The 14,542-nt window shown below is 35.0% G+C and overlaps 1 protein-coding gene and 2 pseudogenes across 1 annotated transcript; 2 read left to right on the top strand and 1 right to left on the bottom strand.

Annotated features, from left to right (window-relative positions):
* Nucleotides 1-492: 492 nt before the first annotated feature.
* LOC128180770 (uncharacterized) lies at nt 493-2,508 on the bottom strand. The gene has a single exon (XM_052848922.1). It carries the CDS (start codon nt 2,491-2,493, stop codon nt 820-822), a length of 1,674 nt encoding a protein of 557 aa, XP_052704882.1. The 5' UTR covers nt 2,494-2,508; the 3' UTR covers nt 493-819.
* Nucleotides 2,509-5,382: 2,874 nt separating this feature from the next.
* Nucleotides 5,383-13,524, top strand: LOC128180696 (THO complex subunit 3-like; annotated as a pseudogene).
* Nucleotides 13,525-14,045: 521 nt separating this feature from the next.
* On the top strand, nt 14,046-14,542 carry LOC128180781 (zinc finger protein 354A-like; annotated as a pseudogene).

Here is a 14,542-nt window from a genome sequence, read left to right as displayed (position 1 = left end):
CCAAGGGACAACATATTCCACACAAGGATTCTATTAAGTTAGAACAGAAGATACAAGATTAGCAGGAAATCAAACATCAACTCTACTTCTAAAGGTTTAAAGGTAAGTCAAAACAATTGTCTCATTGGATGTGAATTCTGACTGGGTTAATATACAGGTATCACTCCTCTATATAAGTAATGGGCCTCAGTCCCTTTGTGGCCTCGCTCCATTGCTGGTAAAGAATTGAGTGCTACCTGTCTGTTAACCAATTATGTGTAATTAAAACATGTCACACAGAGTTTGCTGATAACCACATGTAACAAATACAGTCCATTCATTCTAATGTAACAAACACAGATTATAGACACAGTCAAAACAGTCACTGTATATACATCTACTAGAAAAAGGAGTTTGTCTATATGTAATATACATGTACATAGAATCACTTGATATATACATGTGATACATAAACACAGTTTGTTTACATACAATATACATGTATAAACATGGTCTGTTTCCTTGAGATTTGATATGCAATATGAAAGAACAATTTGTTTACAAACAAACATATGATATATAAACAAATAAAGATTGAAGAAATGGAATGATTAACTCATGAAAACCTAACACAGATACAGTTAGACAGAATGTTTACATCTTGTAGACACGGCCAGTGTATGTGTGATACATTAAATTATCCACACACAGCGTGTTTACATCTGATACACACCGTATGATGACATGTAATGTGTATAGTTTGTTTACATTATATCTACACACAGTATGTAATATATACTTATACGCTTTGTTTACGGATAATTTATACAGTTAATTGATTTACATGTAATATTGGATTTTCTTCACTTCACATGTTTCCTCAGCCACAAAGAGGTTGTCTCTGGTGTCCACACATAAACCAAATGGAGTCTGTAAATGACAGTTGTCAATGTAGCGGAGGAACTGTCCGTCCTGATCCAGGATGTGGATACGGTGGTTGTATTGGTCTGCTGTCAGGATCCGACCCTGGCTGTCTGTTGTGATGCCACGTGGATTAAATGATCCCTTGGTAGTAGAGGGAGGACCAGTGTAGGTAAACCGGAGTTTCCCGGCCTGATTGACCACCACTACTGCATGGGCTCCATTGTCTGACACACAGATATCTAGGTTCCTGTTCTCACTGATGTATTTAGTGTTAAATAATCCACCAGATGAATAGAGAGGTTGTCCTTTGTCGTCGTACTGAATACTTTGTTTCTTTGTGGAGCCAGAGTAACGCACAACTTTTGTTTGTTTTCTATCATCACTGTCCATGACAACCAGGAGGTCACCAGAGGAGGTACTACAGACACTGTAAGGTATCCACCCCCGTAGTCTGATCACTGTCTGTATCTGTGCATTCTCCACTAAGTTCACAGTTCTATCATGGTAATCAGTATAAACTAGATCCCCACTCCTTTTCACTGCTATGTCTATTATAATGTTCCCTGACTTGGTTTGGATGGACTTCACTCGTTCCCCTTGGAGGTTGTAGAGGTTCATCATGCTGTCCCTACCACGCGTCCAGATCTCTGTATCATTCTGACACGTCACACTGAATAGATATTCATACCCTGTGTCTATAGCTGTGATGACCCGGGGTACATCCATCAGTGACCGGTCTGGGGGAGAGGACTCGGCTCCCTGGGGCGGCATGCTGTAGTCTTGTTCCTCGGTTGTAAAAGATAATGCTGACAGAGAACCAAACTGTTCAATCAGCTGATCTGTGTGGATTTCCTGAGGCCTAAACTTTGGTAAGGACACTTTGAGTTTAGGAGGCAATCTTCTGAATTCAGCGTTCCTGGATTTGTACTCAGAGACAAGGCAGACATCTTTGGAGTTCAGTAACTTCTTCAGTTCAGCAATGGTCTGTGTGATTTCAGAAATGGTGTGTGTGATTTCATCTTCCTGTTTATTCAGGACGACCAGGTGTTTGGATTCCATTTCCTCCACGTTAGATTTCAGGTTTGTGATAATGGTGTCTATTTCTTTGTGCCAGACTACTCCTTGTTTGTCAATTGCTGTTGTCAATTTCCGTGAATTTTTACTCAGATCAGCTTTCTGCACTGTGATGTTGGATGCAATCTCTTTGTAATTAGGATAAATGGATTTTTGTAATTCTTGCAAATCTTTTTGTAAAATTTCTGTTTTGTTTTCAAACCTTTGGAAAATGTCTATTTGGTTATGTCCTGAATGTTTTCCAGATGATATACACTTTGCACAAATAGAAATGTCACATTGTTCACAGTGGAGTTCACATTGTTTTTTGGGGTGTTTTCTACATTTAGGATTGCTGAAAGTGGCTATATATTGTTTAAGTGGCACCACTTTATGAACCTTAGAGGAATCAGATAAGTGTTTCTCTACACAGTCTTTACACAGATGTATATGACAAATTTTACAGTACATTGTTGTTTCACACGTTTCACAGAGGATGCAGCGTACAAGATCCTGGAGGCTGTATAGGGGGTCCATGGTCAGGGAACCCCTAGCTGCAATTAAAATACTATAGGAGGAAGTAGACCTGGAAAGTAAAATTCAGTCTGTATTAAAGATGTATACATTTACATATACCATCTTGTTTTAATTAATATTTCTGTATAATTATGTAGGATTCAGAGATCCCATTTCATGCATTAAATTTACATTATTTCTGCATTCATGGTCGCCATATTTTTAATTTTTCTTGACTGTTTTTGATTATTTTTTTTGAAAACGCAGTATGAAAGTGGATTATAAAATTTACCTAACGTTATCCCATTGGTAAACTAGAAATCGTCAAATCCAGCACAGCAGGCTTCAGATTAGATATTTTTTCTTCCTGGTCAGTCGCTACCAGTGCAAGATCGTTTAATTGAATTTAATGCCAGGTACTACGATAATGTGTGATTGTATATGTGTTGGTTCAGATTAAGGGTCACCCATTGTTAGGAGGTTTAAATAGATCTGACATTCTTTATAACTGCTTGCTGAATATATTCAATTCAGCTTTAAAATATAAATTATTATTTTGTTTTAGAGAAATAGATATTGTTTCTTATGACTTGAGATTCTCCTATTTAATCGACATTTCTATAAAAGCTGGTGTGGTGTAATGGTGCCCACATTCCTTAGAGAATGAAGAGTGGGTTCAAATCCCAGCATTAGCATACAAATGTAGAGACTTACCGGTATACAAATGCATGTTATATGTGTGGAGTTCTTGATGTAGAAAAAAAATACAGTAAAGATTGCATGGTTATGTTTGTTTCTAATCTAGTAGATTTATCCTAATTATCACCGTACAATTATTTGAGTAGAAACTTCCAATGCAACAAAATAGCATGCATGTAAGTCTATCTTAATCGTGCTTAAAATACAGAAGTCAGTGTAAACATACCTCAGTCGCGCTGGAAGCCAATTGATAGTTGGGGAAGGGTTAGTGCACGGTCATGTCCACGAGCAGTAGTGGATTCATATGATATTGTACTGTTATCCATTGCTGTTGCATGTCCTCTTGAAGTCGCAAGAACAAGTGACACAGCGAGGGAAACCCATGTGTTGACAGGATCTCTTCATTAACCTCCTCATAATTAGTACCTCATATGCACCCCTTCAATGTAAACAGAGAATTCACTGTCCAATAACACCTGGTACTCCTTCCGTGTATACTATGAATACAACACTGTCATCTTGTTTTAGAAATTAAAGTAGGTACACACTGAATAACACATGATTATTAAAGTATCTTTGATATTGATTCTACAAAATTATTATAATGTTTATTATAAATACAATGCAGATAATTCAAGGAAAAAATAATGTGCTTAAAAAATTTAGCTTATTTCTTCCTTAATTTTACAGCTAACTATTATTAATGGTTTTGTGTTTCTATCTATATTTTCTTTTCTTTTCTTTGTTTTTTACATAAACATTCATACACACGTTCATACAATCTCAACAGGAATATACAATAAATAGCTTGAGGAATATAATTGATACAACCAGCGTACACAAAAAAGAAAGTATACAAGTCTACTCTTGCAAAATATTTCCCAACAAAGACAAATTTTTGTCAAATATTTTCATTTCAGAATTTTTATAAGATACACATTTTTAAATTTCATATTTCACTTTTAAATAACATAAAAACCAGATAAATATGGGGGTTTGTTTTATTTAGAACAGTACAAAATGTATAGTTTTCCATATAAAATAAGGAAGTTCACAACCATGTTTGTGTCTAGAATAGGACAATTTTCAAAAATAACATTTGATATATAAACAATTTCTTTCTGAAGTAGTTTTATACCTGTGAGTACTATACTGATTCCACATAGCTAATGATTGGGAACAACTAATGAAAATGTTCAATAGTGTCAGAAGAATTCCCACAGAATGTGCAATCATCATTATCAATAGCTTTTATCTTCTTCAGATAATTTTTAACTGGGAAAATTCTGTGTAAAATCCTATACTGGAATTGTTGAGCAGCAGCATCTTTGGTCAAATTAATATATAGTTTGAACACATCTTTCTTAGGTTTTTTTTTCGAAATAACCATGTGCATTTGGTGACATTCAGCGTTCCATTTGACAATAGAAGCTGCATTGAGTTTTGTCTTTAGTGTTAATATTTTTATAGATAATATTGGTAACTTTTTTATATTAAGGAACAATAGCGCATAATAAAATGGTTTAATTGAACAAATAGTATAACAATACAGTTCTTTACTTAAACTAGAAAGTCTTACAAACTTTGCAATGACACTTATAATGCTATTATATAGCATTGTGCATACATGATTACGGTAATGTAAAATTTGTTTTCAACCATATCTTTTGGTAGAAAAGTTTCATTATCATCTAAGAAATCATTAAAAAATTTTACACCCTTTTCGTACCAGTATTTTATAAACAAACTTTTCTTACTAACCGCTACCAATATATGATGCCAGTACATACAACCATGATTTTAAAACATCAACCCAGAAGTTGTTAGTGTCTTTTCTAAAAACTTCTGAATAAAATCATCACCAAAATCCAGCATTTTGCTGACAACAGTGTCGCCGTTTATTGCATAAAATATGAATCCATAGGATGTGTGTGGATTTTAGGATGTTAAACAAGTGGACTATCAAAGATTCATATGCATTACCCAGAATAGAGGATATTTTAAACACACTTTCTGGATACAAATTTTTTTTCAGTACTTGATATGAAATCAGGCTACTATCAAGTTGAAATTGAGGAGGCTCATAAACACAAAACAGCTTTTACTGTTGGACCGATTGGATTTTATGAATTTAATCGTCTACCATTTGGTCTATCTAACAGTCCAGCAACGTATCAACGTATCATGGAGGAATTTCTTTGAGACTTTAACATGAAAATCCGTGTGATCTATTTGGACGATGTGAACATCTTTGCGGATTCTTATGAAGAACATCTAGAGCGTTTGTACCTTATTTTCAACAGATTAAGGGAAAGCAACCTGAATTTAAATGCAAAGAAATGTAAACTATTCCAGAAACAGGTCAAAAATGTAGGATTTGTAGTATCAGTCGATGAAATTTCTACAGACCCTGATAAAGTGCAGAAGGTGTTAGATTGGCCAGTACCTAGACATCCAGATGAAGTGCGCGAGTTTGTAGGATTTGCAGGATTTTACAGGCGATTCATCAAGGATTTTAGTAAGATTGTGAAACCACTACAAGATATTATGCCACCACAGAATCAAAGGAAGAAGAGAGTAAAAACATAAATTAAGGGTTGGGAATGGATACCAGAGCATGATGTGGCATTCAGCAAACTGAAGTACCACATGGCACATGCACCAATTTTGGCATATGCAGATTATAGCAAAGAATTTGAACTCCACATAGATGCCAGCACAGAGGGCTTTTCAGGAGCAAGGAGGAAAGCTCTGAGTAATCAGCTATGCTAGCAGGAGATTAGGGAAATCAGAGGAAAATTATCCGGCCATGAAGCTTGAATTCTTGTGTCTGAAATGGGCAGTCACAGAAAAATTCTATGACTATTTATATGGAAACAAATTCAAAGAAAAGACTGACAACAACCCATTAACGTATATATTAACAACAGCTAAGCTAGACGCCACGGGACAGAGATGGGTTTCAGCTTTATCAACATTTAATTTTGAGATTTCTTACAATCTAGGAAAAAACGTGGATGCAGATGCCTTGTCAAGTTACCCACTTGCTAGGAAAAAAATCAGCTCAAAGGAAATACAGGCAGTCTATGGAAATATATAGGTAAGTACCCATATTATTAATATGGCTGAAACAACTGAGCCTTTAAATATTGTTGAAATTACAGATTTCCGAGGACAACCCCTAGTTCAAATAGAATAGAGAGAAATCTGAAAATTACAGCGGGAAGATCCGTTACTGAGGTTTTGGATTGAAGCTATTAGGCAAAAGAAGTTGCCACCTAAGAACAAAGTACCAAAATCCAAAGACCACAGCATGATGCTGAGAAATTTTGACAGTTTAAAACTGATTAGAGGCATACTTTATAGATCATTCACAATACAGGAGAATTTGATTAACCAGTTAGTGCCACCAAGACAGATTATACAGTCAGCACTTATAGGACTTCATAACAACATGGGTCATCCAAGCCAGAACTATTGGACTATTGAGAGACAGATTTTTCTGGACAGGAATGAATTTTGACACTGAAAACTGGATTAAGAACTGTAACAGATGTTTTAGAAGAAAATCAACTTGTCAGAAAGCTCCACTTATCAACATAACATCATCCTATGCATTAAAACTGGTTTGCTTGGATTATTTGACTTTAGAGCCTTGCAAAGGAGGGATCAACAACATTCTAGTCATCACTGAACATTACACTAGGTTTGCAATGACAGTTCCAACAAAGAATCAAACAGCAAAAACAACGGCTGAATCCCTTTACAACAGCTTTATTATACATCAAGGTTTTCCAGCTAGATTACACAGTGATCAAGGTGCACAATTTGAGAGCAATATCATTAAAGAATTATGTGAAATAACCAAAATGGAAAAGTCAAGAACTTCACCGTACCATCCTATGTCAAATGGAATGACTAAAAGATTCAGCAGAACATTACTTAACATGCTAGGTACATTAGAAAACAACGAGAAACAAAACTGGAAAAAGTACATACCATCTTTAGTTCATGCATACAACTGCACTAGACATGAGAGCACTGGATATTCACCTTTTGAATTGATGTTTGGCAGGAAACCGAGATTACCAGCAGAAGCAGCCTTTGGATTAGAGAATAGTGAAGAAAATAAGAAGAACTATAATGAGTATATATTGGATTTAAAGAACAGAATGGAGAAAACATTTGACATAGTACAAAAAGCAGCTGAAAAGTCTAGAACAAAACATAAAGTTCAATTTGACAAAAAGGCAAACGCTAACAAATTACATGTTGGAGATCATGTTTAACTGCGTATTTTAGCATACGACGGAAAGCATAAAATTGCGGACAAATTTGAAGAGAATGTCTATGTTATCAAATTGCAACCTAATCAAGATACACCCGTCTTTGTTATTTTAGATAAAGATGGTCATCAGAAAACGGTCCACAGGAATTGAATAATTCCTACGGGAACATTAGAACAATTGAAAGGAACGGAAGTCAGGCCTGACACAGAAGAAGAAAGAACGCAGGAAGAAGAAGACCAGGAAGATGAAATTGTGAGTTTCTGAGATAGAGATGCTAGCGATAGTGAGGTAGACATGTATATTATCAAAGTATTGGCACCACAGCCAAATACAGACATAATACATCAACCTGAGAAACAAGACAAAGTATCGGTAGTAAGAGAAATAGAGAGAAATATTGAACCAGAGAGAAGATCAACAAGAGAAAAGAAGAGGCCAGTTTGGCATGATTAATATGCAATGAGTCAGAGAGAGGTAAGTGAGGAAAGTGAAAGAGTGCGACTGATTACACAATTGATTTCGTCGGATGTTTTTAAAGTTACTCCTCCCTCATTAATACAGAAAGTGGTAAGGTCAATTGTAGAATGATGGAACATCATTCACGGTTGGGAGAGGATGTAACATAGCAAAATATCTGTTTAAACTTTAAAAGTTATATGTTTAATTGTATTTACTTCTAATATAGAAAATAGTGTGTGTTGATAAAAGTTTTACTTAGATTATTAATTACGAGAGTTTGTTAAGGGTATTTATCAAGTATTTTTGTAATTTTATTGAATAAATATTTTCCCGCCAAAAGTTTGGTGAGCGATTGGCTAATTTATCATGTGACATGACTGACCGGATAGACTGGTTTGACTCTGAGGGTGTTTTATATATTTGCTCAGAGTCCAGGCAGGAGAAGGTGTGTTAAGTTGTCTAAAGGATTTCAAGATCTGCATTGCACCTACCTGGCCTTAAAACTTAGATTAGGCTGTCAACGCCTAAATTCCATAATTTTGGGCCACTTATTTATTGATCGATAACATGATTGAATTACAACGAAAGATAAACAAATTGCTAGGCACATAAGCCTTGTTGTTCATTATTGAAATAATAAGTTCTACAATTGCTCTCCTCTAAGGAGCTTTTGTATCCAGAAACGTTTTAAAGATACTATAGGAATATCAATATTGACCATATTAAGTCCAACATTAAAATATTTTTGGATAACAACCTTCTGTTTAATTTTATCAGACGTGCATGGCTTTCCATAGCAATTCTACAAGTTCTTGGGTCAGAGATGACAATAATTATTTATTGGGATGTGGTAGAGAAATAAAAAAAATGATTGAGCTTTGGCAATATAAGTGTTTTAATTACGGGTACTCTCAAATAGGAGTAAGAATTCGTCTATTCATTTGCTAAATCAATGCCAGTGTCTTTGATAATTGTATATCATAATTTAAGTCAAGAATTATATTGAGATTAACTGAAAAATAAATACCTAATAAATTGAATTCTGTTGATCCCCAATCTAGTTTCCACCTAGTATGATGGAAGACTTGACTAGAAAATTTCTTAAGCCAGTCCAAATAGACATAAATAACAGAGATTGGCAGCTGATCGAAATCTCGCAAAATCCCGCGGTCCCTATTGTAAAGTGTTCCCAGTTTAAATCAGTATATCTTTCTAATAAACAATTATATCGAAATATAAACAGCTAAAACCTAATAAATGAGTTGTTTGACATTTGTTTTGAAACAACAACATATATTATACTTTGGATCGAATGTTTTAGAATTAACACAAACACCTGACTAGTAATTGTTTAATAAGTAATGTACATTAGTTAGACACGTGAGTTATGTACCCGTTTCAAGATGAATGAAATCGCCCACTCGGTCGAAATTGGGTTACACCCCTCTTCGGTGATTTAGTTCCTCCAGTAAACATTCCAGCTATATGAATATGCATTTGTGTTCTAATCCAAACTGATGATTCTTTAGCAATGATGATAATCCAACACCAATTACTATACCTACATTGTACCGTAATGGACAATATGCAACAACTTGTTGCGCCCCCCCCCCCTTCCCCCGGTCCACCGTTCAAATTGGGTAATCTATTTTTAAATCAGGATTACACACGTGTATGGTGTGCATACCTTTTACATGAAAACTCTTGCTCACTGTGTTATTACATCCCATATAACATTTTCATCAGTTGTAAATGTTATTGTCGACACATTTAAAATGCATCGGTTAATCTATTTTGTGATATTGCTCGCTCCCATTGTCTGCACTGTTTCGTCAGGCAATAACAATATTTCACTGAAGGTTCAAAACATGGCTGAGGCAAAATAATTCCCGAATTCCCCTTTGAATTTGGGGCGTTTCCGCACGCGACAGGAGCTGGTTTTTAATGAGATGAAAAACAATGTGTAAGAGTTCTAAATATCCCAGTTTTGTATAAATGCGAGGTCATTTGAATTGTTGATGCGTGTTCTTTCCGGAGGGGGGTGAAAAGGCCTGGGCTTGATTTTCAAGCATAATTTTTTATGTGTAACTTCGAGGTAAACAAAGTCTCACGCCTAGCTGGATGCATGTGTATATTTTGCTTAAAAATTGTAAATGAAGTGTTGTTTAAAAGATTTCAAGAGGATTTTACCCAGAAGTTCGTTTTGAATTGTTAATCTGTGCAATTTTTGTAAGAATATATAGTAAACAATCATTACTGAAGTGACACCTATAGGCCTCATCTTTTTAAAAGAGGATTTTTTTGGCATGCTTGTTGCACAGTATAACCCAAAAACCAACTGAATAATTTTTGTCAATTTTGAGATATTAAGGTCACAACAACTTGAATATGACCGTTCTACAAATAAACTGCCTTTTTATCTTCATCCTTGAAAACGTAATTTCTGAAGCTATGTCGTTTTAGCATGGTGTCAAGTTGTTTTAGCAAGATGTCAATTATGTAAATATCATGCTCAAAATTAATGTAGAACACCTTAAAGATCTGTTTATGCATCTAAACTATTTAAATTAAGGTTGTATGGGACACCTTCATGTTGTTACGTATTGTTTATCGAAATAAACAATAAAATGAATAAAATAAATATAAATAAATAAATAAATAAATAAAATAAAATAATTAATAAATAAAAATAGTTATTTATTTCCATTATTGTCACCTAACAGCGTAGCTCAGTGGGTTAGAAGGTTTACTACGAATATGTAAGTCATGGGTTTAAATCCCTCCTGGTGTTTTAGATTTTTAACCTCTCGAAATATTTTCAAAAGCTATTTTTCGGTTAAATATTGTAAAATTTTGAAATTCAAAGCTGGTGAAAGTATTCTTTTTAGAATTATAGTATATTTTCATCCACATTGATATCAACAGGTGTCCCATACCACTTAATATTTTTTCAAACATTGATTAGTCTGACAATTATTTTTGGATCTGTCTACAAACTCTTTAGGTCAAAGATTGCACATTTCGTGGACATAGCGACAGTGTTGATCAGCTGTGCTGGCATCCAAAGAATCCGGATCAGTTGGTGACAGCTAGTGGAGACAAGACAATACGAATCTGGGACGCCCGGACCAATCGTTCTGTGGCCACTGTCAGTACTTAAGGTAAAACAACGGTTGATTTTGTGATCCAGGAATAATTGAGCTGCAGAAACTGTCAATCCTTACTTTGAGATAAAACAGCTGTTAACATGGTTAATACAAATGTACAGGGACTTTTGGACATTTCTATAAATATGTGTGAAATTCCATTTTTGATGATGTTACTATACATTAACTATAAATCAAAATTTAAGGTGAAAACATAAACATCTGCTGGTCACCAGATGGCAGCACTATAGCTGTGGGCAATAAGGATGAGTAATTACTTTTATTGATGTCAGAAGTCACAGGTCAAAGGCCGAGGAACAGTTTAAGTTTGAGGTTCATGAGATCTCTTGGAACAATGACGGAGACCTGTTCTTCTTGACGAGTGGGCAAAGAAGCATAAACATACTGAGGTAGTTTTTAGACAGATCATTAGATGGAGCACGATACATTGCAGTATAAGGAAGCATTAGTGAACAAATGGTTAGGTAATTGATTGCTATTACAGCTCAATGTAACGCAAAGTTTTTCATATTAATTGTGCATATTTATTTTACTCAATATCTTGTGCAGCAATTTGGTAATATTAAATGCATTGAACTGTATGCAAATAGAACACCTTGTCATTGACAGCTACCCAGATTTAAAACTCCAGCACACCCTGAATGCTCACCCTGCTAGCTGCATCTGTATCGAGTTTGACCCCAAGGGAAAGTACTTTGCCACCGGTAGTGCAGACGTCTTGGTCAGTATTTGGGACGAAGCAGAGCTAGCCTGTATTAAAACCCTCTCCACGTTGTAAGAGTTATGCACAATATATTACATTTAAGATTCACTTCACAAGGGCTGCACATTTTGTTGCATAGAAACTACACATGTACACTCATAATGGTCTCAAAAACTTACCAGAGAATTTTTTTTCTTGTTTTAAAAATGGTGTAATTTCAGATCTACTACCAGCAAAATGTATCTGTATATACATTTATGTATGATAAGATCTAGAAAATTTATAGGTTTTTGAATTCTAAAGCTTAATAAAGATTCACTGATGTCAAGTTTAATATGTAGTTTATGCATTTTATATGACATTGTTCAACATGCCCAAGAAGTCATATATAAGCCATGATATTTGGTCTATGTTTCTTAAGAATAATTTATAAGAATTGCAACCATCTTTTTATCATATAAACTCTACTTATTAGGGATCTCTTATTTTTGGTCGAATGGTATTTCTGTTTTATTGCAATTACTGAAAAAACAGAGACATGGACATTTAATGTGTTGATTTCAGGTTAGGGTGGCCAGTCAGAACTCTGAGCTTCAGCCATGACGGTACAATGTTGGCCCCAGCATCAGAAGATCTAATTATAGACATAGCAGAGGTCGACTCAGGTAAAATTGTTATAGTAGATGTTATGTGTGTGGTATGTTTATGTGTAACGCCATTTAACGTGCTTGAGTAAGTCATATCAGTGTAAAAAAATGTAAATCCATACATGTACCAGTAATAGTATTCATCAAATAACATCATGAATACATGTACTTGGTGTTTTATAAAAGTTAAAAAAAAAACCAAACCAAATAACATTCTGCAAATTGCAATAATAATCACTACTTATCAGCTGGGTCTATCAGTCCTCCTGATGTTGAAATATTCATGCAAATTCCTGACTTGAACATGCATGCTAATGCATAGAGAGAGGCTCAAAATGCTTAGGTGTATTGCAATTAGACTCAAAATCCCCTTTATATCATTTTTTTATTTCTCATATTTTAAAAGCCATATACACTCTAATACAGTTTTAATTGATGGCTGCATTATTCTTTACTTTCTAAAAAAAATCATCATTTTCTCTTTTTATTGATACATAGATATTGTAACAAGAGAGAGAGAGAGAGAGAGAGAGAGAGAGAGGGGGGGGCTTACAGATAATAGCAATTGTCTTTTAATAGTTTATTGATAGTTAGTTTCATATTAAGCATATCTACATTGTGATCTATTTCTATATGTGTGTTTACAGTGTCACTGGTGGAAGCCGTTTACCTGGAATAAGCCTTTCTACTGGTCAACCTAGGACTGAGGGCACCTGCCGAGTTCTACTGCCAGAAAGCCGGTGATAAGGGGAGGCAATTCAAAGAGGAAGTTCGCATTCTCTTTAACTAAAATGTGTACAATGTCTGTGAATGATGGAAAGACGAGACATAAATGTATAAACTGTCAATGATTAAGAGAAAGTGAAATGATTGTCCATGTTAATTGACAGGGATACAGAGAATATTTTCAATGAACGGTAAAAAGGAACAGGTAAAAAGATGGCATTGTTTTGAACTTTTATTGCAGTGAACACAATGAAAAGACGCGAAACAATTTGTATGCATGTATTCTTGATTTATTATTTCTTCAAAGCTTCAAAAACGACAATGAATTGATCATTTAGTCATTATCTTTTCATTTAATTGCAATTACTATTTACAACAGTCTCTAAAAGAAAGGAAATGGTATGATTACCTTAAATTCCTTCCATCATAGTATTTTAATGATATTGTTATTTAATGTAATATCAAATCATGTTATAAAATTGTAATAACTTTTTGCTTTATTAATTATATCTAACCTACTAAATATATATGTTTAAATTATTTGAATATTCATGTTAAACCAAATTTAATGGTTTATATTTAAGTTTTTTTTTCTTAATTACATCTTACCACCTTAGGTCCAGGGGATGTTCTATTGATACACGAGTCGAAATGATATTTGAATCTATGAGAATATTATAGCAAAACAGTTTTAAATAAACATTTCTCTGCATTATACACATAACTCTGAGACTAATTGTAAAAACAATTAAATACACCTGTAATTGCCATGATGTAGCTTAGTTCAAGAAGGCCATTAGCAACCATTCAAACTGACTGTATTTAGCCAAAATTACCCAAACTCTCTGATAACATCACTGTTGACTACCTGGCTTCTGATTTCATGGATGAGGAGTTTGACAGTGGATATCACAGCTTCAGTGACAATGCCTCCATCAATTCCAGTGGCTCCATTTCTCCCAACTCCAGTGCCATGGACCAACTGCAACGGAAGTTTCTTGAGGATTCCAGCATGAAAAACGAGTGTTCTAATTTTGATGATCTGGTGTGTGTACGAGTCCATCATGGATAGTTGTTCAAAAACCTGTGACGTTTTAGAGGCCAAGACCGTGTCGTCTGCTTTCATTGTGTCATCTGCCTTCAAGTTTAAGTACTCCAAGCACCAGTGTCCTGTGTGCGGGAAGACCTATAGAGGAAACACCAACTTGAACTATCACATGGCTACCCACACCGGTATCCGGCCTCACAAATGTTCCATCTGCGGCAAGGCCTTTACCCAGAAGTCCACTCTGCGCACACACTTCCGGATTCACACAGGCGATAAACCGTACAAGTGCAAGACCAGCACTCGTGCATTTGCGGACTACTCCACCTGCATGA

This window comes from Crassostrea angulata, chromosome 4, assembly GCF_025612915.1.
Source record: "Crassostrea angulata isolate pt1a10 chromosome 4, ASM2561291v2, whole genome shotgun sequence".
NCBI lineage: Eukaryota > Metazoa > Mollusca > Bivalvia > Ostreida > Ostreidae > Magallana > Magallana angulata.
Note: the sequence above shows the minus strand (reverse complement) of the source record. Positions and strands in the feature narration are given on the sequence as shown.

Excerpts from the sequence above, each read along its gene's own strand:
- LOC128180770 (XM_052848922.1), bottom strand. The coding sequence starts at position 2,493 with ATGGACCCCCTATACAGCCTCCAGGATCTTGTACGCTGCATCCTCTGT.